We start from the raw sequence: 25,833 nt of genomic DNA, 5'->3' as shown, positions 1-25,833 counted from the left end.
TCATCCTCTACTTTCACATGACTCTTGGATCTCCTGTCTATATAACTTTTGCAGTGGAGAGAAGGGACTTGGCTCCTAAAGGATTAAGGAGAAAAGTCTCCTAACCCAAAATAATATTCTTACCTCCAGCCAAGGAGTTCAGAGTTATCTGGCAATTTCATATCAAGTTTATTAGAATGACATGAGATTTTTCACAAATATGAGATTTAGAAATCTGTTCCTTCAAACATCTCATTCCCTACGGTGCTAAAGAGAAAAAGCAGTTCTCTCTTAACATGACTGGAGAGAAAAAGGAGCCTGAGAGAAGAAAGCCACCTCTATATAGGACATAATGACAATCCCCAGACTTATTTGTGCAAGTATTTTCTCAAGGTGAATGTAAGGCCTTCACACAGCGTCCAAATTCCAGGTCAGTGTGATGACACCGTAAAACCCAAAGCCTTCTTCCCTTCCTCAGTAGCTTCCTGGGTACAGCCAAACACTGTACCCTTGTGGCTACACAATTCCCACCAGGTGGGGGCTGTACATTGGCTCACACCTCTTGACACTTGTGCTTTGCTCCCTAAGAAAACAGAGTACTTTGACAGGCTCTGTGCCATCTGAATTTCGCATCAAACATGTAAAGTATGCAAGCAAGCTATGAATAGGCCATCTTATAAATGAGGAAACAAATGCTGATAAAAGCTAAACACCTCTCCACAGCTTTGAGGAAGAATGATGGACTTGGGACTAGCCCCCAGGTCTCTGACATCTCACCCAGAACTGCTCTTGTCCACAGGCTCCCCTTCACAGGGGACTGCCTCCCTCCTCCTGCCCAGGACTCAAGCACAGTGGACGACACAACTGATAGCACACCCTGGCCTAGAAAACTCAGCACTGATATTGCCACATGTATTTAGAAAGAACACACAGAAGTTTTTAATACTTCAAGTGTTACTGGGGGGAAAAAAAAAAGGTCCTTTCTAACTGGAAAAGAAAAAAATAAACTGAAAAGCATTAACCATATGATACTGAAACATAATTGAAGGTGGTTTTCTTTTTATTACTATTATATTTGCATCTCAAGCACCCTTGGGAAGAAAGTGTTTCTACCACCTCCTTTTCTTCAATTAGGTTTCTAGAACTAAGGAAAAAAGTACTTCTTATGACCTGTCCTCATATGAGGGTCCAGTCCCATTCTTTTTTCATTATTGCAGCAAGCTCCTGGCTGACTGTTTTTACCTGTTACTTGGAAACTTAACAGTCTGTAAGGAGCAACTTTGACTTTCTTGTTAAAGACTCTCATCTAATGTGTTCTCTCTTTTCACTGATGCAACAAACCAAAGAAAAATAATAAAATACTAAGGATTATTTGGCAGACACTGTCAGATTTTGGTTTTCACATAAGCATTTGGTTTGATAAAAACAGATCTCTTGGAAATATCCAAAAAACATACATGAAAAATTTCTAGTACATTTTTTACTCAGCAAATCTAATGAAGTGTCTATTCTGTGCTAGGAGGAACGAAACTATCTTGTAATTCATCAGTAGTCCCTGATCAGCGGACCACATGATCAACTATGACCAATAGTTGATAGGTTTTACTGTAAAAGTTTTTAGGACTGAAAAAAAAAAAGGACTTATAAGAGTATTTTAGTATGTCAGCACTTAGAAATTTGTTTTGGGGGGGGGCACTTGGATGGCTCAGTCAGGTAAGCATCTGACTCTTGATCTCAGCTCAAATCTTGATCTCAGGGTCTTGAATTCAAGCCTTGTATAGTGTGGAGCCTACTTCAAAAAAAGTTTTTATTTTGTTTTGGTAACTGCTTTATTCAAAAGTTGACAATAGGGGTGCCTGGGTGGCTCAGTGGGTTAAAGCCTCTGCCTTCAGCTCAGGTCATGATCCCAGGGTTCTGGGATTGAGCCCTGCATCATGGGCTCTCTGCTCAGCAGGGAGCCTGCTTCCCCTAGACCCCCTGCCTGCCTCTCTGCCTACTTGTGATCTCTCTCTCTGTCAAATAAATAAATAAAATCTTTAAAAAATAATAATAATAAGTTGACAATAATAAAGGAAAATTAAAGCTACACCAGAGCCACTCCTCTTTTATTACAGAGTCTCCTTTACACCTCGTGCAATCTTTCTCTATGCTGAGGAAAAAAGCAATAGGCCTCTTTCTTAAAGTGAACATAACATCAACAACAAATTACTGTGATGAAGATCAAAACTTATTCTGAAGAACTATCAAGTTTCATACAGAATTATTTGTGAGCATAACTAGAAACAGTGGCCAACAATCAAAAGCTTTTTTAGAGGTCTACTTGCTCCTAGTTAGCTGCAAAAATAAAAGGCATTTCTAGCCTCTTTGTGATGTAACATCTCTTCCAGTCATATTTCTCCTAAGATGGGAAAAATGGGACGGGTAAGCAAAATTCTTGTTTGCTCTGTAATGCCCTTGCAATATTCCCCACATAAATTCTCAATGAGCTTTGTGACTGATCTACATACAGGAAGCAGTTAATTTCAGCAGGTTTACAAAATTTAGCTAGAGTAGGTATTGTGTGTAAATGTGTCATTTCACAGAGATTTTAAAATCCCCTGAACATCCTGTTAAATACTCCGCAAATAGTACTGGGTAGCTTGGCTACATTAGCGGATCTCTGGAATTAGCAATCCCTATTTCCAATTCATCCTCTACTCAACTCCCCACTCTCCCCTTCAGTGCATTTAATGACCCTACCTGTCCACCCCTATATCCCACCCAACCTTTGTGGTGGTCTCTCGGTTTTCTGGCTTTGCATCTCCAAATTTTGCAAAGATTGAATCATTTATATGCCTAAAATGACGTAAGAGCTTGTAGCAAAGTCTACAGGTCTTATACTGTGACTTAATTTGGTCATAATTAATAATGAAAAAGTAATCGTGATCTGAAATATATTTTTTAAATTATTGAAACAAAGTCCAAAGGTTGTCTTTTCCAAATGACTAAGGACCTGTCACAACAGTACAAAGCAGTACAAGCCTCTTGATTACTACAGTATTAGCTTTCTATAGACTCTCTGAGTTTGGCATAATCACTTAAGTAATTACTTTATTTTAGTAGCCCAGGATTTGAACTCAGATCAAGACCTGAGCTGACATCAAGAGTAGGTCGCTTAATCGACTAAGCTGCCCAGGTGCTCCCTAAGTAATAATTTTAAAGATACACAAGTTTTAAATGAATGTCTTCTTTTCATTATACCTCCCTCCCATGACAGTAGTACATGTAACGCTGAGGTCTACTTTTGCCTAGGAATAAAACATGTGCTTTTGCTAACCTACGGACAGTGCTGGCTTGTTTTCTCTTTAAATGCTGAGTCTCTCTTGAAATCAAAGGGAAACCAGTTTTATAAAATTCCAATCATGTCTATAATACATAAGTGAGGAACAAAGGAGTCAGACAGGAATGGAATGATCTGACTAAAGAAATGTCAGTCACATATAAACCAAAAATGGTTCTTTAGAACTAACAGGATTAAACACAGATACAACAACAACAACAACAACAACAAAAAAGACTCAAAAGCTGGAAATTTTCCTCAACTGATATTATTTAAGAATGCATGTGAGGCTACCAGTTCAAGTCCGGATGAACCCATTTGTGATGTTCTGTCTCTGTCCTGTTGAATCACAGAAGTCTTTGACCACGAGAGACACTAGATGAAAATAGTGTGGTTGATGAGAGCAAGGTCAGGACCTGTATGGGGCAGGGAGCGGGGTACTTCAAAAAGTAAGATTTTCTGCAGGTTGGCTCAATGGTCTTATTTCCATGAAATTGGGTTATTCTCATGTTTTTATGAATGAACAAGAAATTTCTAGAATCATTAAAAAAAAATAGCTGAATAATGAATATTTGGCAGCACAAGTCATGCAAGTAGAGTATTAGCTCCTGAAAGGTCATATGCAGGTAGTGTGGTTCCCTGGGACAGACGAGTAAGCAAACCATTTGGTCATGAGATATCTAAGATATATGAAGTTGGGGGAGGAGGGGTGGCAAGAGCTTCCAATTATTCTGACTGAGATCCTTCCCAGCTTTATAGCAGCACAATTAAAAATGAATCAAACAGAAGAATATGAGGGCCCTGAGGAATTTCCCCACACATCTCCTGATAGCCACATTCAAATGTAAGATAAAACACACTTTCTAAGATTTAGCTTCTCCTGCACTTGGGGTAAAGAGGAAAATTTAATACACTTAGCTTCAGGAAGTATACAACTTAGATTAGAAAATTTAAAATAATTTATCACTAAGTCAAATTAAGTATCTTTTTGCAGTAAGGTGAACACACTCCATCTTAAAAATCTTGCTCAAAATATAAGGCACAGTCTCCCTCTACTCTTGAATTGTTTCTGTATTTTCAAAGCTATGCAGCAATGGGATGGACAGTGGTATAAAAATAAGCTTACTGATAAGCGTAAGCGTACTTAGTTTCTAATTCAAGATGTGACAATGACAAAAATCAAATTTAAGCTCTTTGTAAGCAAATACAAACATGGGGGTAGGTTCAGACAAAGTCATAACAGGTACAATTCTGTTCGTCAGAAATCAAAATGATGATTCCCTTAAGGTAAAAACCACTAGAACTGAGATGCTCAAAATAATGAAAGATCCCTTGAAACATATTAAGAGCAACATCTACTAAAAATAAGGGAAAAAGGAAAGATGAAATACAAGAATCTTCCTTTCCACCTAAAAACCCATCCTCAGAAAGAGCACAAAGAAACAAACACAATGAAGTCAGCAGCAGGGTGCTGACCAGGTGTTACTGCGGTCGCCGCGACCCAGCTACAACGTTTGCTGTAGCTTCCGGCATGGAGGCTGCTGCTCTGCCCTCCCTGAGCGTCGGAAGAGAAATGACATGTTTCTCTTCAGAGGTGTTAAAAACTCGGGTTGCCTAAAGGACAGATGTAAGTTTGACACCTAAGATTAATAACCACAGCGTATTAAGGCCAGTGGGAACTTTCACTATGCTGAAGTCAGACGAACTTCCTGCTCACATGGTATTCAGGCACCCAAGTGCCAGGATCCAGTGGAGGTAACAAACTATTTTTTTCTCTTCCTACTTTACCATTGGCCCACAGGGACTGCCATAAATAAGACTCACAGAAAGAAAGGCTTGGGAGTATGCTTTTAATAAATTCTCTGGGGTCCTTGCTCTGAAATATTTAACAAGCTTCGGCATCTTCTTACTCTCTATGAAAACTACCAACTCAAGCCAAGGTTCACTGTGCTTTAGGAACTGACACCAAATATGTTACGATTATAGGTGCTTTCTTCTTAGGCCTGCTTTATCTGAACTAAGAATTCTTATTTAAAATTCTGTGAGACACTCAAAAGATTTCTAACATAAACACACCTCTAAGAATTCCAGTTCTGAAGGATGTAATTAGCCAACTAAAATTTCCCTTCAAAAGGAAAAAAAGCTGGATTGGCAAAGGTGTTTCGGTTCTCTTGAGTAGATAATACTGTACTTAGGTTACAGATAAAAGCTGTACAAGCATACCTAAGTCAGTGTCTGTCTAAAGCAGAGCGAAAGCATATAGAATCGTTAAAGTGAGCTACCAACAGAAACATTTCTGTGCAAGCCAACTGGCCCTAGCTGCACATAGCTTAATTTATATACAGTTACATACAAATGGAAGATTCTTTGTGAGGAAGGGGGTGGTGAGGCCCCACCCCCACCCCCAGATGTTTTTCTAGTTCTAACACCTGCAGGCAGCAGATGCAGTAAACAAGCAGTTGTTTGTAATGCAAATTTAAGTAACAGGGATTTCTCCGGGCTGCTCCCACCTTAAGCTCAACAAACACAAATGGTCACACCGCTCCTGACACCCTAAAGGAAAACTTATCACTGAGGATGTCAGTTACACAAACACTAAGTCCTCCCAAGGACAGAGTTAAAGAGCAAGAAGGCACAAGCATGGTTAGTAAGGGTGAATAAGAGAGGATGCCTTCCGGTTAAAGTGTTGGATCTCAGACACATTAAAAACAGCTGTTGGGTATTAAAAACCAAAAACTGCCACTCACTTCGGTTGGTCCATTAAAAAGAAAAATGGACATAACCTTGTGGTTAAAAACTGAAAAGCTTCCGTAATTGTGCAAATGCAGAATATCACAAGAAAATGTGCCTAAAATAAATATGTCCTAAAATGTAACAGAATAAACCAAAGCAGCAGATAACACCGTAAGGTAACTGCTTCCTGACCACACCCCTTTCCTCCACTCTACACCCACCAGCATTTATTCTGGCCACAAATCTTTCCTAAACAATGAATGATTGTTCAATTCGCCAACCTCAAAATTTTAATATATATACTAACAATAAATACCTTCTATCAGAATTTCAAAATGGTTAGTATTGGGGGAGGGAGGAGGTGGCTGGAGAGACTTAAAGCAGAAAATGCTGATTTAAAAAAGAGATGCTTAATTTTCAAGATGCTTAGAGATAATATATGAATACCGGTAGATTTTTATTACATTGACTTTTAATAAATTATTGCTTTGAAAGGAGAAGTGGCTGAACTAAGGAATAAGTTATTAAGTATTAACTGTGTTTATAACTGAAAAGTGTTTAAGATTGTTTTAGGGGTGGGCGCCTGGGTGGCTCAGTTGGTTAATCAATGGCCTTCCGCTCAGGTCATGATCCCAGAGTCCGGAATGGGGCTCCCAGCTCCGTGGGGAGTTTGCTTCTCCCTCTGACCTTCTCCCCTCTCAGGCTCTCTCTCACCCTCTCTCCCTCAAATAAATAAATAAATAAATAAATAAATAAATAAATAAAAATCTTGGGGGAAAAATAAAAAGATCGTTTCAGGGGTTATTTTCTATTGTTACCAAGTCAGAGACTATAATTTAGATTTTTCAGGAATATTATTTGTTGTTCTCAAAAGTCTTTCAACAGAAATCTTCAATTATTCCTTACCTAAAACATATTTTCCTCCTCACCACTAAGAAAAACAACAACAACAACAAAATAGCCCAACTACAAAAGTATCTGATATGTTCGCATACTTAGTTCAACAAATATAAAAATCTACAAATTTTAAAACTCAGAAGCATTTATTTGGGGGTGGTCCCTAAATATTAAACTGTATTTGCTTTGATTAGTTAATTACTTTTTAGGCAGGAGATTCATATGCACCACACAGATATCTCTATCATTAAATATCTGAAAAGCCTTTTAAAATAAAATGTGAAAATGGTATTTCCTATAACAACCATGGTAAGATCTCCAAGATCACCATTTTAACTACTATATGAAAATCAGAACTATCTCATTCCCTACTTGAAAGTTCAAATATCATTTTGAAATTTATGGAAAAATAATTACAGGAACTTCTAAATCATAGTGCTCACACAAAGTGGTTGTATTTCACGTGCCTATCATTCTAACTGAAGACTACAAATAATCATGCAAATACTCTTGTTCATAATTGAGTCCTCTCCGCTACTTTGGTGAATCTTTTAGATCCCAGATTCTGTTCACTGAGGTATTAACACAGTACTTTCCCCAGATGTTTGTGACCTTTTTTTTTTTTTTTTCCCACTTAGCATAAGCACTGGGCTAATAAGGCAAAGACCATAGGTTCCATTTTCACAACCCTGGATTTGTCTCCCTAAGGGGTCAGCCAGACTGAAACCCTAATCCCCAAGACCCTGCAGACATACATGTTCTACACTGGGGGTTAGGTGGTAGAGGGAGAAAAAGGCTGAAACAGGGTTAAATATATTGATGGATCAGTGAAAATCCGCCACTACCACAGGAGGGATGACTGTCAGAGAGAAGAACTTTATCACCAGTATATTTCACATTCACATACTATATAAGTTACCCTTTAGACGTCTTCCTACTATATAAATGATATTTCCATTTCCCAACAAAAGAGAAATATCATCAAATAATATATCTGAAATTCTTCACAGTGCTAAACATGTGAATGATGCAGTTATGTTGCCACCGCTTTTTTAGAACTTTAAAAGTTAACTGAGCCATGAAATAAAAAGAACAATTTTCATTAGGGTTATCTTCAAGTGATATTTTCTCAACATTTGACAATGAAGTTAAAAACAACTCATCCCCACCTCCCCTCAACTGATTTTTGTAATCTTTTTTTTTTTTAAGATTTTATTTATTTATTTGACAGACAGAGATCACAAGTAGGCAAAGAGGCAGGCAGAGGGTGAGAGTGGGGGGGAAGCAGGCTCCCGGCTGAGCAGAGAGCCTGATGGGGACTCGATCCCAGGACGCTGAGATCATAACCTGAGCCCAAGGCAGAGGCTTAACCCACTGAGCCACCCAGATGCCCGCCCTCAACTGATTTTTTAATAAGATTTATTTATTTGTGAGAGAAAGAGAGAAAGCAGGGGGAGGGACAGAGGGAAAGGGAGAGAGAGAGTCCCAGGCAGATTCCGTGCTAAGCCTAGAGCCCTGACTTGGGGCTCCATCTCAGACCCTGAGATCATGACCTGCACTGAAACCAACACTCAGTCTCTTAACTGACTGAGCCACCCAGGCGCTGTCCGCCCCCCCAAGCAACTGATTTTCAAAAAACATCATGTAATACAATAAAACAAGACAGATTCTTAAAAGCTGAAGTAACATTCTAAATTCAGGCCCAGATGAGGTCAAGTAGTTCTGATTCTAGATAACTTGTGAGCCGGGAAAGCTATATAGTACTTAGGTAACTGAAAAATTAAATCAATTTTTTCCTCTCATCAGTATCAACAGCACAATACTCCTAAGAGCATAAATTTGTTGATTTAACTTCACTTGATTTCATGATAACTGGCAATCTGTTATTTATTTATATTAACCAATAAGCCAAAAGCTAAGTCCCAAGTGTAAGACATCAAAGGTAGCACTCTTTTAAGGCAGCCATTCCTCACAGCAGGTCTTGTTTAGTAATGACTGGTCACATATAATGAAACTATTTCCAGTGTGTTTTAAAAAACAACTATTTTGTGAAAATACAAATTTAACTTGCATTTCTGAAAATAATTTGCCAGCATCAGTGTGTTACTCACTGTTCTTGCGATGGGTGGAGAAAGAGATCCATTTGACATGTATGGGTCATTATTCATATTTGGCATCATTATGTACCCGGAATAACTTGAGTAGGAGGGTCCCTTATTGTAGAGGCCTCCATCTGGATGCTTTCCTGGGAGAATCCAAATAACAATCAATGATGCATTGAGTTCCTTTCTATATCACCGTATTTTTCATCTGAAAATCTAATCAGACCTTACATAAAAGATTTGTTTACAAAATACTGTAACTGAATTATTATGCTCTATTTTAGATTGACAGTATTTATTCTCTTAAATGGCTTAGCAGAGAAACACATGTTTTAAAAACATGTGGTTCAATTTACTTCCACTACTGACTAGTGTTTTTACAAAAATAAGTGTTATTCATCTAACTTAATTTGTTCTAAAACTAACAAACTAGACCAAGAAATACAGACACATGAAAGAACACACACAAACTTAAAGCCGTATTATAAACATATTAGGCCATCTAGCTATACACACACACATAAGTACTTACACACCTGAAGTTATGCTCCACCTTATCAGCAAACTCAAAAATTCTACGTGTGCTTCTAGACTTTACTGAGGGAAAGTGTTGTATCTAGTATATATGGGCAACTACCCAAATTCATGAAGGATTAACTCCAGGAGATTAATTTTATATACTACACCATTCTGCCAAAGAAATCTGTGTGTTTAATATGTACCTCTCTTCTCTTTAATCTGTATAACTACTTTGTAGCTTAGAAGGAAATCTGATATTATAGTTCCCTTCCCTTCTTCTCCTGGCTGACATACTGTACATATCAACATTTCATTCTAGTCAAGCCAATTATAAGTAAAGAGAACAAAAATGCAGACTATTTGACAAGAAAACCCTACAGATTATTTGATTATTTTAAAGTCACAGAGAGTTCTAGTTCAATCTAAAAAAAATATGCAATTTTTAAAGTTTTGAGCAAGAATTAGGTATGGGGACAGTCTGTCATTTTCCATGTGCAAAATTCCTATTTTAAGAATAAAGTTTTATATTTTTACAAATTAGATTTACTGAGTCATATTTAGTCTGTGCATTCCCTCCCTGCCTTCTCACTACAATAAGAAACAGCAATTTAACAAATGAAAATCCACTTGAAACTATTCTGTTGGAAAATAAATTGGTGTAGACTGTCATTCTGGAACAACGAAGAAAATAAATACTAAAGGTCTAAGCAAACATGAACTTGGGTTAAAATAAGGAAAAGAGGAAAACTTATTATAGACATTTCCTCTTCCACATAAAATCTGGAAGCCAACTAAAATCCAAAGGCCCCTAACTCATTCAAAGACGATTTTTAAATCATGTAAATATACATGAGAAATAGGCAGTAAGTTTCCTAGGTCTTCTTTCCCATTTTGTTAAAATAGGCGGCACACTCTTATCACATCTGGTCCCCATTTTTTGGACTCAAATAAAAACCACAAATATACCTATAGTCACAAATTGCACATATTAAGTGACAATCTTGGGAGAAGTTGAATTAGTGTCTTACCGTCATCAGGGTGTTCTCTGGCTTTGTCGTGGTAGGACTCCTGAGAGGTTTGCGCTTGTCTGGCCACCTAACAGCAAGAATCCCCATCCCCAAAAGAAAGAAAATCAACTTTGAGTTTGTGACTAAGTGTGTGTCCGCTGGTGGAGGACCGGCTGCAACTCAATTTACCTATTTTATCAATCTAAGAGGGGTAGGCAGGGTTGAGAACCTGGAAATCTTTGGCTTTTTCAACACCTATTTTGATTATGTGTTTTTATGATTATTATGTACCCAGGACTAAGAAGCAAGGATAATAATAACAAAACCAGTAACAATACAGTGAATTTGAGAAAGATCCACATGCTGCTCTGAGTACTGGTTGCTACAATGTATCAAGGCTACTTCTGTACCTAGTATGATAGGAGTTTGATTTAATGAGGTTCATCATTTTGCTAGCTTCTTTAAACCACTGTTCATGGTCAATCAGAGCTGATTAAAGTTGGGAAGAAATATCACTTTGCAGCCATAAAGACATTTTAAATAAAAAACTAGGCACTCACATTTAGGGGTCTCAAGGCAACTGTCCCAAGCCAGTCCCAGCAGGAGACCCCCTCTTTATAACCTACCATGGCTGGCTGAGCCCAAGGTAACCAAAAAAAAAAAGAACTATTTTGTGGTTAAAGGGAGGAAAATTTGAGAGTTGGGTTATAAACATCTAAAAGCCCAGCTAATATCAGTTCTGGTAACCACCATCTACCCAGATTCAACCACGTGCAAATCAGTGGTATTACCCTTTCACTGTCTTCCCTGGTCTGCCCCATGCCCACTTACACCTCGGCAAAGATTCACAAAGCCCTAATCCCTTGGTTCTATGCTTCAAGCTGCAGGACCCTTCTTCCAGAGCAAAAACGGAAAATGTGAAGTGGGTGACAAATCTATTTATGGACTAAGGAAGGACAAGCAAAATGAGCAGAAAGAACGAGACTGCTCTGCAAATTTAAGAGTTTGGCCCCTAAGTAAGTGTTTTGGATGTTACTCGGTTCCTTGGACATATGTCCTCCAGGTAACCTCCTCCCTCCAAATACATATTCACAAACCTTTCAAGTGAGTGTGGGTGCACCCTTGCCCCCCCCCAATCCTGGCCCCCTTCAAATTGGCAGGTTGGGATGAAAGATTCGGGGATAACAAACAGCCGTGTGTATCTCCTTAGAACCCAGGCCCCCAGCCTTCCAAATGCGTACTCACCCCGGCCATTGGTATAAAGAAGGTAACTCTGAGGTGTTCTTAAACATGTTGTTTAAAACCCAAAATGACCCCGCCCCCAAAACCGCACGCTTTCTTTTTGGGGGCAGAAGGATGCCATTTAAGGGAAAAGGGTATACCCTCCAAGTTTCTTTGGAGGGAAAAAGCGTTGGTGAAATCGTTTGAATGTCAGGACTTTTCTACCGGATTTCCTCCAAAGCGCTTCCCAGTTGCTAAACGAGGGTGGCCAGTGGAGTGTCGGGTATCAGGGTCCATCCGCCCACCCCCCTCCCCCATCCCTCCCTTTCTGAATCTCTCCACCGCCTGAAATAGCCGTTCCGCGCGGTCCTGCTTGCGGCTTTCTCTAGCAGGTTTGCACGTGTCTCTATTTACTCTACTTGGGTTACCTGCGCTATCGCCCGCAGCGGGCCAGGAGATCAGATAAAGCGCTTTCCACCCTCCCCTGAGTGGGTGCCCTGGCTTCCGCCACATCTCGACTCTGACTCGCCTTTCTTCTACAAAGATTTAAGGCCTGATCCGGGCCCACACTTACCCCAAATATAAGCGCTTTTTTACTTTGCCGGGTTTGGAGAAAGCTAGAGTTGCTGGCGGTACCGGGAGCTCCCCCCTACCACCACGCCCAGGGGGAAGGGTGGCTCGGCTCTGGGAGCCCACGGCTCCCAGAAGCCGGCCAGGGCGCCGAGACCCCGGCAGCCGCAGAGACACAGGCGCGCGCCCCCTGGGCCAGCCGGCTCCGCGCGATCCCCGCTCCGCGGCGGTTGAGACCGCCCCGCCTGTCCCCGGCCCACGCCCGCCTCCCCTTCCTCTCAGCCAGCGGCTCTGCTCTTCTCTACTAAGCCTCTGGTGGTTTAACGCACTTTTGCAGAGACATCTACCGCGAGAGATAGCGGGTGCACTTTGTTTTCCGTTCCACGGAAGAACTTCTCAGTGTTGTTCAGACATCCTGGCTTTAATGCGTCGCACCCTCTCAACCCCACTAAAAAGTCCGCAGGCGAAACGTTATGGGTTAAGGGCAGCTTCTCCGACCCACAAACAATTTAGTCATCGAACCTCAGAATTGATCCACTCGGAATAACCTTCCCTGCACACTCCACCTCCCACCGACACCAACACACGCGCCAGGACACACACACGCGCACACGCAGGCACACACAGGAAGAATGTTGACCAGGGGCCCATCCAACCCTCTCACCCCACCCCCACCCCAGCAAACGAGGGACCTCCTCGGGACCCGTCAGTCGAGGCTCTCCGTAGCCTTCCCTCCTTCTCTGCTCCTTCCCGGGATCCGCCACGCCTCTCGGACCTCCGGGCAGCGGCCCGCTCACCTCGTGTCCGTTGCTGGCCGGGATGATTTCAGACTCGTTAACCAAGGAGGACTTGATGTCGGCTAAGTCGCCTTCCTCTTCGGGGTGACTGATTTCTGCGAAGATTTTCTCCTTCTGAGGATCGCCCTCATCTTTGAAGGGGATCATCTCGTCGGTAGCGCAGAGTTCCGGGTCTCCCCCGCCGCCGCCGCCGCCGGCCCCGGAGAGTTGGGGCATCCCGACCACTCTATAATCTCCGCTCCGCTGGAGGAGCACCCGAGGCGACAGCAGGAAAGACAGGGGGTCAACGACAGAGGGAGGAGGAAAAGGAGAACTGGAAGGATGCGTGAGGGAGAAGAGCAGGCGGAAACCGGGCCGGCGGCCCGCGGCCCGAGCAGCTGCGGCGGTGCCCGAGCCCCGGCAGCCGCCCGCGCCTTCCCGCTCCGCGGAGATCGGCGCCGGCGCCCGCCCTCGAGGCCGAAGGGCACCGGGCTGCTAAGGCCGCCGCAGCCGGCGCCTCTGGGGGCGTCTGAGCGGCGTGGCGCGCGCTAGGCTAGGCTGCCCTGGCGGCCACCCCACGCCCCCAGCGTCTCCAGGGTCTGCGCACGGAGGACGCCGGTTCCGTAGGACGCAAGACTCTCCCAAGTGCAGAGGAGGGTCCGTCCGCGCGTCTCTACGCAAACCTCTCCACCCTAGCTTGCCCGGTGGCCGATTTGGGAGTTTGTTTTCCGAGAAAGGAAGCGAGCTGGGCAAAAAGGCTCCGTTTGCCCCAGCAGAGAAGGTGCAAGGAGAATCAGAAAATAACGAAATGTCCACTTCCTGGAGGGTTTAAAAAAAAAAAAAATTTAAAGAGCCACCCGGGTCGAGATGTCCGTTTTAGAGCTTCTCATTTCCTTTCCTTCCGCTTCAGTTTTCCTTCTCCAGGCGCATTTCATCTGCTGGAGGAGGAGGAGAAGGTGGGGGAGGAGGAGGGAAGAGAAAGAGAAGTTTGCCAAGAATAAAGTTTGTGCCGGCGAGCGCTGGGAATCGGCAGTGGAGGGTACGGCGGGGTGTCGGGGAGTCACAGCTGGGGCCTCCGACCCAAATGCTTCTGCGGGGAGCTCGAGCCGACACACACACTCAGCCCGACCCCTCTTTGTTCCCGGCTCGAGTTTCTCAGCCTGGCGCTCTGGCTCGCCGCTCTCCACGCCTTCGCCGGGCCGCTCTGTCAAAGCAAAGAGCTGCACCCTTCGGGTTCGCCTGGCCGAAGGGAAGGAGGGGGAGTGCCCCGAGCTTGCCCGCGTTGGAGGCTCCGGCGCGTCCCGGCTCCTCGGACCGTGAGTGCTCAGCCCAGGTCCCTCCTCTGCACCCTGCCCCGCAGGTGAGCGGCTGCGCCTCCCCACCGCTTCTCCTCCTCCCGCGCCTCGCTGGCGCTGAAAAGCTACCCACTTGCGTCGCTTCTCCTCCCCCTCCCCTCCCCCGCCTCCAGCTCTCCTTGGCCGCCCGCTGCGGGGTGGAGGGGGGGGGCGCGGGGAGAAGGAGGTGGTGATTGAGGACTTTTTTTCTTTTCCCAGAGCCTGCAGGACGGGTCCTAGTGGGGTGTGTGTGTGTGTGTGTGTGTGCGAGAGAGAGAGAGAGAGAGAGAGAGAGAGAGAGAGAGAGAGCGCGCATAGAGGAAAGAATCAAGCAACTCGCTGAGAGAAGGAAGAGCCCGGCGCTTCCTGTAACCCACGGAGAAGCACCCTTGGCCCGTGTGAAATTGACAAGAAACTCTGCGGGAATGGTTTAACTTCATCATCTAAGTATCTCTTCTCTTGTACCCCCCACACCTTCTTCTGCCAGTCTCTACCCCCCCACTTCCCGCCTCCCTCTCTCTCCCTCCCTCCCTTCCTTTGGCAGGGCAAAGAAGATGAAAGAGAAGCCGCCGCAGCTGTGATCGACACCACATTGATAGATGCTCTGACAGAGCGGATGAGGCGGGAATTGGGGACAGAGAAGGAAAAGGGGAAAATATAACAGATTGCTTAACTAAGAAAACGTAAATAAGAAGGACAAGGAAGAGAGTTGTGGCTTTCCTAAATATAATGTCAAAGGACAAGGGAGCATATGCTAGCAAAAATTAAATCTCCAGTCTTACTGAGAAAAATAGGACAAAGAAGACAAAACTGAAGACTGGATCTTAATTACTGCCTTTTTAAACGATCTCTTTCTGTACCTTCTCACGAAGGGATGTATAAAAAGTTGCTCTAGATCTCTCGTGGATTTTAGGAGATATACACCACAATGTATGGGAACCTCATGGAGAATGAAAACTCAACCTAGGGAGGGAGAGAGAGAAGAAGAAGGCAAAAGGACCCAGGAGAGGGATGCCAGTAGAGGGAGGGAGGACCAAGCAGTGTCTGGCACCTCAGACTACGCACTCAAAGGGACCCTTGAAGATGCAAATCTGAATCCAACCTCAAAAATTCGTCAGCCTCTACCATCTCTTTGATGCATTTTGTACACGGACAGGACTTTTAAGGAGATGCTTTGTGAAAGTTACAGTATAAGCGAAGCTGAAGTTTGAAAACACATTACATTTTGTTCCTTGGCTCTCAAACCCCCTCAGTTAAAAATCCAGGCAAAATTATTATACCTAATACACTAGCCATCTGTAACACCTCAGAACAGTAAACAAGAGGCAGGAAAAATGTGTCTCCATCTACCTTAAATTGAAAAATAAGAACTCTGCTGAATCAGACTTTAACTCTATTTTATAGGAATAGTTATGCAAAGATCCCTCTTTTCCTAAGGAAAACACTGCACGCTGCTGGGTATTACATAAGTTAACAATGCTCCCAATAAGCACTTAACACTTGGGCTAGGAATGGGAAATTCACTAAAAAGCAATATTAAAAACTATCAGTTGGTCACATACAGCATGGTCAGTTGTCACACATAGTCTATTTGAGAGATTGAAGCAAAATTAAGGATCTGGTGATGGAAGCCAGGAAGAGTAAAACATTAAATACACTTTAAATAGACAAATGTAAAGCCTTAGAGAAGAAAAACAAAAAGAATATTCTGCTACAATGTGTCTGTAAGATAATACTAAAAAGATTGGAAAGAAACCAATTTTTATTGGTGGCAGTAGTCAACTTCCCTTGAAGTTATGTACCAATGTGAATGTAAAGTACTAGTGATGTGAACATGTATCTATGTAAGACATTAAGACCCTCTGTTCTAAGAAGAAAAAAAAAATGGGAAAGTAAAGCCAAAAGACCTCCCATAAATGTGCCAATTTGGCTGATAGGAAAAGAACTGGGAAATGCAGTTTCACCAAAGTAACCAGAGTGGAGGTTCCTTTTCATCAAAATGTTGAGGAGGGGGAAGGATGGGGGACAGGAGACACAGAATTGCCAGCGAATATTTTCTGGAAGCCAAAAAGAGATTAAATGACAGCTCCTACATCGCCCTGTTGAAGTGTTACAACTAATTCGAATCCCATTTTCTCCTTCATGTTAATTATCTGGACTCCCAGAGTCTTTTGGAACTCAGCTCCAGGTGTCCTGGAGATTAGGAGCTCGACAAGATGGGAATTTGGGAAATAATAACTCGTAGGAACTGTTCACCGGAAGGGCGGAGGGTAGGTGGCTATGTTTGGTATTTTTCGGTAACCTTCTCCTGTGGAAACACTGTTTTTAACGAAATCACCAGCGCTTTGCTCTGTTTCTGTGGCGGTTTGTCCTCCTCGTGGCGTGCGGGTATTGACTGTCCCCAGCTTTGTTGCAAATCTTGAGACGGGCTGAACTTAAAGGGGGCTTTACGAGGCGAGAAAACATTCACCCAAGTTTTAGAGCTTTGTCTGGGAAGGAGGTTGACATTTCCACGTGAAGTCTGCCTTTTACCAGGGTCGAGAGGGAGGGGGTTGGGAAACAGGGGCACGCGGGAGGGGTGAAGTAACCCCGGGAAGACGTTCCTTCTTCTGACAGGTTCGGAGATGTTCCAGGCAAAGGCAACTCTGTCGCAGGAAGGTCTTTTCGAAATCGTGTGGGGGCTGCTATTAGAAATGCAGACGCCTTTTCGGGTGCACAGTCCGGGATGTGGTGGGCGCGGCGCGGGAGAAACGCCGCCGCCCGCCGCCCCCTTCCCTCGGATGTAGAGGCGGGTTGTTCGTGTGAACTCGAGCGAACGACTGGAGGTTGGCTGTTACAGGTTCACTCCTTCAGGATGTGGGTTTCAGGGGGCGTTTTGATGTGATTTAATTCCGACCGTGAAACAATTGCTAGGGGCTGGCTGGATTGCTGTTGGTTTTTCCCCTCTTGGTGGCTTTGGTTGGTTTTGGTTTAGTTTGCGAGCAAACAGTGACTTGTTTTATATCAACATTTTTCTCAGTGCCGGGCGCCGTCGCCGTCGCCGGCGCTGCGCGTGGGGGACGAGGCGCCCACCCCGAGCCGGAACCGAGGTGGGGGGAGCGGAGACTGGCCTCGCAGTCCGCAGGGTACCCAGCCCCCCGCGGGTGCGGGCAGGGGACCGAGGAGAATGACCCCCACCCCCCAGCAGAGACCCCTCCCCCCAGCGGTTTTGCTGCCAAGTCGACTCGGCTACAGACACTCAAGTGAGTCCTTAATTACAGGGAGGAGAGAAAAGCGCTGTGCCCTTCAGAGCCCTCTCCGCCCCCTCGGTCCAAACCCCCCTCTCACCCCCGCCCAGACTCCGGGTCTTCCCCTTTGTGTGGCCTGGACTCTCCTCCCGCTACAACTTTGGTGGGATCCCAAAGGAAGGAGGCGGCGGGGGCCTACGCAAGAGGATGCTGGAAGAGAGAGCCAGAAGGATGAAGCACTAGGAAAACGAATTATGTAGACTCCGGAGACGGTTGGAACTCCGGCACCCTCGACTTCCCACCCCAGCTCGCCAGGAGACTAAAGTTGTGGCACCTTCAGTTCAACGGACTTCGCAGAAAGGAGAAGGGGGGTGGGAGTGGCGAGGTAAATGGCAGTTTGTGTCCCAGGGGTTCTTCCGTCCCATCTTGCCCCCTTCTAAGACAAACAAACTCAAGCCCCACCTCGCCTGGGTAATAGAACTCGTAGCACCGTGAAAATGTCGTTCCCCAGTTCCGCCGCGTGCAGACGTCCGGTTCCCGCGGGGCAAGGCGCGGGTGGGCATCCGCGGCTCTGCACCGCCTCGCGAGGTCCGCCCACGGAGACCCCGCGACCACCAGCCCCTCCAGCCCTGCGGGGGCGTCGCTCGTGCGGATGCGGGCCGAGCTCGGGGTCCGCAGCTCGCTGGTTCGGGGTCCGAGGCGCGCGCGTCCGGGGGGCTGTGTCCTCCCCCACCCCACCCCCCCCGCAAGGCCCGCGAAGGACGGCCGCATCCCAACCCGTCTGGGACCGGCCGAGTCTCTGTCAGCCAGGAAGCGAGGGCTCTCATCCCGGGGCCTCCCACACCCGAGAACAGTCAAGGCGGGGTGATCGCGGACAGGATCGCGGGGACGAGGGACGCGTTCGGGGGAGCCGAATAGGCCAGAAAGAGCCCCGCCACGCGCCCTCACGGCTGGGCTCCGCGACTGGAACCTCTGCCAACCCTCCCTCCCCCCGCCATGGGGACCCGGGCTCCGGGGCAGAGGAGCCGGCGCTACGTCGGGAAGGGGAAAATCCCCAGAATGGAGGGGAATGGATGTGCGACCTGGGATAAACGTGCAGGCCACGGGACAGCTCGCCTAATGGGCTGGACGTAAAATTCTTTTCCCTTCTGTATGAAAACTTTTCTCAGGAGCCTTAACTTGGCGTGGGGACCGGCCGACGGCCTCCGGCCGCCGGCGGGTAGCACCACGCGGCGGCCCGCCCCTTCGGCCCCTCCTTGCACAGCTGGTTCCCCTTCAACCGCTCTGAGGCCGGGGACGCGCGCGCGGGGCAGCGGCGCAGAGAGGCTGCCCCGCGCGCGCGAGCCGCGCCTTATATCCTCGGAGGGCGGCGCCTGCGCAAGGCCCGGCTCGGCGGCATGGCCTTTGAAGTCCTGGCGGCAGCAGCTTTCATCCTTTCTTTTTTCCCTTACAGGCCCCTTTGTGTGACTAAATTTGGCAAGAATATGGATCCGAGCCAGTCTTTCCACGTGTGCTCCCAGCTCCCAGCTGAGAAGGCCAAGGGTTCTCTTCCGGGTAAGGAGACAGGGAGAAAGATCAAAGAGTTTGGGGAGCTGGATCTGAAATGTGAATTGAAAATAAAAATCAAGCCTGGACGCATTCCAGTTTCTAAAGCAAAACCAACCCTTAGCAGAGGCCGCCTTGCTATGACTCTCTTTCTCTTTCTGCTCTTTTTTACCCTTCTCTCCCTTTCTTTCCCGCAACCATTCTTGAGGACATGAAATAAAATAAAGAGGACATAGGGAAACACTTAGTTCCTCCAGATTTTGTCTTGCAGTAATTTTATTAGGGAAAATATCTTGTACATAATTACTGTTAACGTGAAGCCGAATTTCTTGAGCCATAAATATTGTTTTATTTCAGTATGCTTCACACTTTCTTTTGTAGCCACATTTGGAAAGAGAACGTTGACACACGCGTGTGTGTTCTCTGTGCATAGTGCTTTTTTTGCTACACACGATATGCTGCACTACCCAGTTTTCTCCCACAGAAGTTAGATCCTGCAAAACCAACCTTAGTATTATTTGTTAACAAAGCACCCACTATCTGGTATCCATGATTCGAAATCCTCTTACTGACAGAGTCCTGAAATATTTTCCTACAGGCGACTGACTAGCTAGGAAGTCTGTCTTTGAGTCTAGAAAAATCACAAGGCCCTTTTGGAATACAGTATTCTGTTGTTTCAGAAGTAACCGATATGAAGAGACTGCTTTGAAATAGTGTAATGCAGAGTGGGAAATCCTACATCTGAGGTGGGCTCTATCCCTCCGGTCATGCTGTGCTGACCTCAGACAAGCCATTTAACCTCTCCCAGACTCAGTTTTTCTTCTGCAGAATGGGTGTAATGATAGCATACTCGACAAGGTTGTTGTAAGAATGCAGAGAGATGATGCATGTGAAAGTACGTACAAATGCAAGGTCTTTTTGGTCCGTGAAGCAAAGATGATTCTGCAGGAGACCTGTAAGTTGCAAAACAAAACTTCTAAGGCACTAGGCATCTCTACCGCAGCAGTAAAGGGGGATGATTTTACACACATGCCCATGCTACGACCATCTCCACATCTGCAACAGTTGTGTTACAGAGACACCAAAACCATCTTAGCATTTGTTACCCCTAGAGCTTGATGAGGAAAAAACCAGTCCATTAACTCTGCCTCATGTTTTTGTGGGACTTTTTTTTTTTTTTTAAGATTTTATTTATATATTTGAGAGGGGGTTGAGAGAATGAGTGGGAGGGGCAGAGGGAGAAGCAGACTTCCTGCAGAGCCTGACCTGGGACTTGACCTCAGGACCCTGGGATCATGACCTGAGCCAAAGGCAGACGCTTAAAGTACTGAGCCACCCAGGCTCCCTTATGGTGGGATCTTAACGAACAGATATAAATGAATGTAGACACATGACACTGAAAATAGAATATTATTTTGTGAGGCATTTTACACAGATTGTAATAAGTCTGAGAACATCCTTAGTAGTATGACACCCAATGAATGGGTTAACATGTAGTGTATATAGATAAAATACTCAAACAACAAACAACATTAAAGACACTGTGGGGAGTGACTAGAAAGGTGTAGAAGAGGAGTTTCTTGGGACTATGTAAATACCATCAGAATTTATGTTTCAGAATAGAATGTGATTAGATATCTCAGACTGAGGCATCTCACGTTTACAAGGCAATAAAGGTTATGGCTAGGGCTGGGTGTGAGGTGACAGGGCTGCCACATCTGTAGCATTTAGGGCATCTAGCTGAGGATGCTTCATGTGCCATCCTTTCTAACTTTTGGTAACTCCTCCGATGGAGTCATTTCCTGGGCTCCACCACCTAGTATAAGCTTTTCAGTGAGACCTGCATACAAAATGGTAAGGAGTAGGGAGTGGTTTCCAGAGTTCTGCTTCCATTCTCCTTTTACTGTGGCCCCAGGCTGCCCAGGTACAGAGTCTTCCTGAGACGCCCTTCTTTATAGACGCAGCCATTTTGAAATGTATTTCTGACTGGGAAAAGAACATGGAACGAGGCACTAAAGGTTTTGTCTTGTTTTGGGGGGCAGTGAGGCGGGCCTGAAAATACTTAGAGAAAACCTGGGGTCCTCTGTGGGGAAAAATGAAATCTCTGTATGGGGAAGCATGGTTAAAGGATTTTTCTTATTTTCATAAATCTATTTACTCAGTGGATATGATAGCAAAGTGTTTCTTGAATTGAGGTAAATGCACCTCTCAAGATGGATGGCCTCAGTAGTCTTCTCAGGCCTCCCAGACTGTAGAAGCAGGGCCCTGGGCTCTGTCAGCATTGAGCCAGAGTCTAATCCCTGGTCTGAGGCGAGAAGCCAAAGCCACAACCTTCTTGCCTGAAGGCAAGGGCAGTACCAACAGAGCCATATGGAGATTAGTGCAGAACAAGGTCATTAGTCTCCTTGTTTATCCAGTTACTCACGGCACAGATTTGTGTGAATTTCAGCTGCAGTGGTAGCAGTCTGTCTTTGATTGAGTGTAATCTATACGTTTTAGTGCTCCGGGAAAGTACCCACCTGACAGGTATGACATCCAAAGCCCAGAAAACACATCTACACAGGCACAGTGAAGCATGTTGAACAATTTTCCAGTGAGTTCCATCAAAGTAAATAAACCAACCTGGAGGGTCAGGCCGGAGCCTCCTTTGTGTCATGATATGACTTTAGAAGTCCCTGTGACTGATTTGTATTTGTTTCCATTTGAAACTGGGTACCTGCTTTAAACCTTCATTTGCCTGCTAGAGAAGGGACTTGCTTGGCCTATGTAACATTTGACTTTGAGTATACTTTCTTTTTTAAAGTACTTCTGTCCATAAAAACAAACTCACTGAGTGCAGTTATCCAGGCTAACACCCACGCTTACTCAAGATACAGCTTCAAGTTCTTAACTCTGTCTTGCATGTGTAGCTATGCTTAAACTGAGAATTAGCAATTATGGGAGTCATTCAGGAGGTAGGCAGAGCCAATGCAAATAGTTTAGGCTACAAAATTGTCATCTGGCTCAACTGAACACTTTTCTCTGGCGAAAATAAAGCTAATTTGCCTGATCTTGAGTTTGATTTAAAGGTCCTACAATCCCACTCTGCCAATTACAGATCTCAAGTCCACTTCCCTTAGGTTAAACTGGCAGAAAGCAAGGGGCAGAGCTAAATGACTACGCTATGAAGTTAGACAATGATTTTTGACTGCCAGTTCAGATAACTGTACAGAATCCCAAATATATTTTGAGGCTTGAGTTATCCAGACATTTGACCTTTGCTGTTCAAATTCTCTGAATAATTTTAGATTATTTTACTTTGTATTGCAGGAACAGCAAATCTCCAGGGGCTGAGTCACATAGACCTTATAAGATCTCTCTTGCACGACTTCAGCAGCCTCCAGCTGGTGTCTGGCTTCCACTCTTGCTAGGTTCCATGCATACCCCGCAATAGTCCATGCATCATAAAGCAGTCACAGTCATCCTTGAGCAGTTTCTAGTGTGGGAAGGAGGCTTCCAAGTTGCTATGTGGACTGACTCCTGGCTTCCTCTCCTACTCCTCTTCACTGCTTTCAAACCCTGCTCTCCTGCTGTTCCTCCAGTGTATAAAATGCATACACACACACACACACAGAGCCCTCAGTCCTTTATTTGTTGTTGACTCTGCCCAGAAACTCCTGGCAGGGTAGATATTGGTAGGACTCATTCTTCATGTTTCTGCTCAGATGACAACTCTTTCTCACTGCTCCCTTATCCCAATTTTGGTCACCCTCTATTCTTTTACAGCTTCATCTTTCTTCAACAGTTACTTCCTGACATGTTTTTTATGTTTACTTATTTTTTACCTTCCTCTCCCACTAGAATATAAATTCCAAAAGAGTGGGGACTTTGTTTTCTTATATCCCCATTGCCTACAACAGTCCTTGGTGCACAGAAAATATACTAGATACATGCCGAATAATGAATTAATACAGCTTTTGAACCCTTGATTTCCTTCTCTGTAACCCTTCCTTAATGGAAGATTACATATATTTGATATAAAATTACCGGCTGCCCTGAGTAGGTAATAGCTATAGCCGTGTAGATCAGCACTGCCAATAGAAATACAGTGCAAGCCACATAGGTAATTTTAAATTAAGCTAGAGAGAGGAAGGTTCAATTAATTTTAATAATATATTTTATTTAACCTGAATATCCAAAATATTACCATTTTAATATGCAATTATTATAAAAACTAATTAATGGAATGTTTTGCATTCTTTATTTTATATTAACTTTTTGAAGTTCAGTGTTTTGTTTACTTACAGCACTGTCAGTTCAGACCAGCCACATTTTGAGGGCTCAGCCGCATATGTGGCTAAGGGCTACCATATTAGACAGTGTAGCTATATTCCGTCAACTCTGTAATGGCAAAAGTTTGTCTGATTCATCTTGGTAGCCCCCTTGCTACAATAGTAACTTGCACAGTTCCCTCAAAATGGTAGATGATGAAAAATGCATCAAAGAGTATTATAACAATATGTTGTTATATGCCATTTTTTCAGGCAAATACAGATTTTCATGCAACTTTATTGGAGAGTGAAATAAGTCTGAACTAGCTGGAGATTGTAATCATCACCCTAAGTACCTTATAGTGCTTTGCACATAATAGGGGCTCAACAAATAATTGTGGTTCAAGTGTGTAGTTGAATTGTTTCTTTGGGTGTGTTTTCACATTCTAAATAGTGGATTTACCATTGAACTTTAGGAAATATAGAAGTTGATGATTTCCTGAAGCATATCTTCTTGATTGACTTTCTCCTCCCTGACCAAATTGCTGAGCTCAAAGTTCCCTACAAGTCATCTGAAATCATAGGTTTCTTAGGAGATGGATAACAGGGAGAGCTCCCACTCCCACCCCAGACCTCATTTTCAGTTATACTTCCTCAACTGCTTTTCAACCACACATGGGCAGGTAGTAAATCTTTGTCTACTGCCTAGAGTTTTCAGCCAAAATACCTTAATAAGGCATTAGTCTTAGGCTTAGGCAGATGCTTTATAGGTACAAAATCATTTCACCCATTTCAGAGATTTAAATCCTCATGCAATCAAGAAAGTAAACTGAAATTATTCTGCCAGCAAGGAGATCACTGAACATATATTCAATGGGGTGCCTGGGTGGCTCAGTTGGTTAAGCGTCTGCCTTTGGCTCAGGGTCCTGGGAAGGATCCCGCATCGAGGTCCTTGCTTGGTGAGGAGCCTGCTTCTTTGCCTACTGCTCCCCCTGCTTGTGCTCTCTCTCTCTCTCTCTCTCTCAGTCTCTCTTTCTGACCAATAAATGGATAAAATCTTTAAAAAAAAAATACACTCTTAAAAATAAATAAATAAATAAATAAATAAATAAATATTAAAAAGATTGTCAGTGAGATGTTCCTGGATGTAAAAGGCTTGACCATTTAAACTAGGGGATTTGTTAAACATATTCTAAAAAGTCATACAGGGGAGCACTATGCAGATATGAAATGATATAATGATTTTTATTTGCTGGATGAAAAGATATTAGTGCTATGTAGAAAAAAGTGGGAAAAAGAAGATTATAAAAGAGCAAGTATAATTGTGCCTCATTACAAAACAAATCTCCTCCACGGCATTTATTAGCATGTAAGCTCTATGAGGGCAAGGGCGCTTTCTCTTATTACAGTTTACTCAGTACCTAGAGCAGCTCCTGCCGCAACGTGGTCACTCAGGCAATATCCATTCAATATATACAGAAGGATAGACACTGAAATGCTAACAGTAGTTTTCTCTGGGTAGTTGAACCTTGGATGGTTTTTAGTTTCATCTTTGTGCTTTTAAAAACATTTACATGCAACAAGTCAAGATTAAAGGATGAAGATAAAAAATACTAAAAGGTAATATGATAAAAAAAGATTTAAAAAATAAAAGAGCTTGTGCTAGGAAATTTTAACAATAGTAACAGCAACAAACTAGTTATCAAGGAGAAGAAGAGGATGAGACATCAATGGCAGTGCTGGAGCCACTATGTCATAGGGGACTCAATTTCAGGGCCTATTGAAAGCGTGGGCATGCATAAATTAATACAGAGGGGCTCTGACCATTTATAGCAACTTAAAAAAAAAAAGGTAGGGGCTTTCAGAATGCCTGGGTGATGTAGTTGGTTAAGTGTCCGACTCTTGGTGTTGGTTCAAGTGGTGATCTCAGGGTCCTGAGATTGAGCCCCACATCAGACTCTGCTCTGCAAGGAGACTGCTTAAAACTCTCTCCCTCTCCCTTTCCCTTCCCTCCTGTGCTGAGGCGTGCTCTCTCTTTCTCTCTCTCAAATAAGTAAATCTTTAAAAAAAATTTTTTTTCAAAAGCCTTTTTTACTTTTAAGGCAAAGTTTAAACACAGGGAAATGCACAGGTCTCAAGCATATAGTTCAACGATTTTTTAAAAATATTTCACTACATGCATTAGTAGAATGAGTATCACTTCCATTCACTAAAAGAACACTGTATTGAATGAAACTTGCAAGTACTTTGCAGAAACATCTTTATAAGTTTTGATAAATACATATACCTGTGAAACAATCACTCTAATCAAAATAACAACATTTCAGTTACTCCGGAAGTTCCCCTGGAGAATG

At 44.0% G+C, this 25,833-nt stretch overlaps 1 protein-coding gene across 9 annotated transcripts in view; it reads right to left on the bottom strand.

Moving 5' to 3' along the window:
- The window catches only part of LEF1 (lymphoid enhancer binding factor 1), a 119,356-nt gene extending 104,629 nt beyond the window's left edge, over positions 1-14,727 (bottom strand). For 2 of the 9 annotated variants that reach the window (XR_006608267.1, XM_004748103.2), the window contains exons 1-3: positions 13,145-14,722; positions 10,578-10,644; positions 9,040-9,173 (exon numbers count right to left, since the gene is read on the bottom strand). Coding sequence is in view for 8 of the 9 variants with exons in the window: in XM_004748103.2 (XP_004748160.1) it covers positions 9,040-9,173; positions 10,578-10,644; positions 13,145-13,360 (417 nt within the window). In the remaining variant the exon portion in view is untranslated. Of the gene's footprint in view, positions 1-9,039; positions 9,174-10,577; positions 10,645-11,801; positions 11,963-12,676; positions 12,853-13,144 lie in introns of those variants that run through there. The other 7 variants (XM_004748105.2, XM_004748106.3, XM_004748104.3 and 4 more) reach the window with 7 other exon arrangements.
- Positions 14,728-25,833: the final 11,106 nt, after the last annotated feature.

The sequence above is a fragment of the Mustela putorius genome, unplaced genomic scaffold, assembly GCF_011764305.1.
Source record: "Mustela putorius furo isolate JIRA1106 unplaced genomic scaffold, ASM1176430v1.1 tig00000868_pilon_pilon_pilon, whole genome shotgun sequence".
In the NCBI taxonomy this organism is placed as follows: Eukaryota; Metazoa; Chordata; class Mammalia; order Carnivora; family Mustelidae; genus Mustela; species Mustela putorius.
The sequence above is the reverse complement of the archived record's forward strand: the minus strand, read 5'-3'. Positions and strand labels throughout refer to the sequence as shown.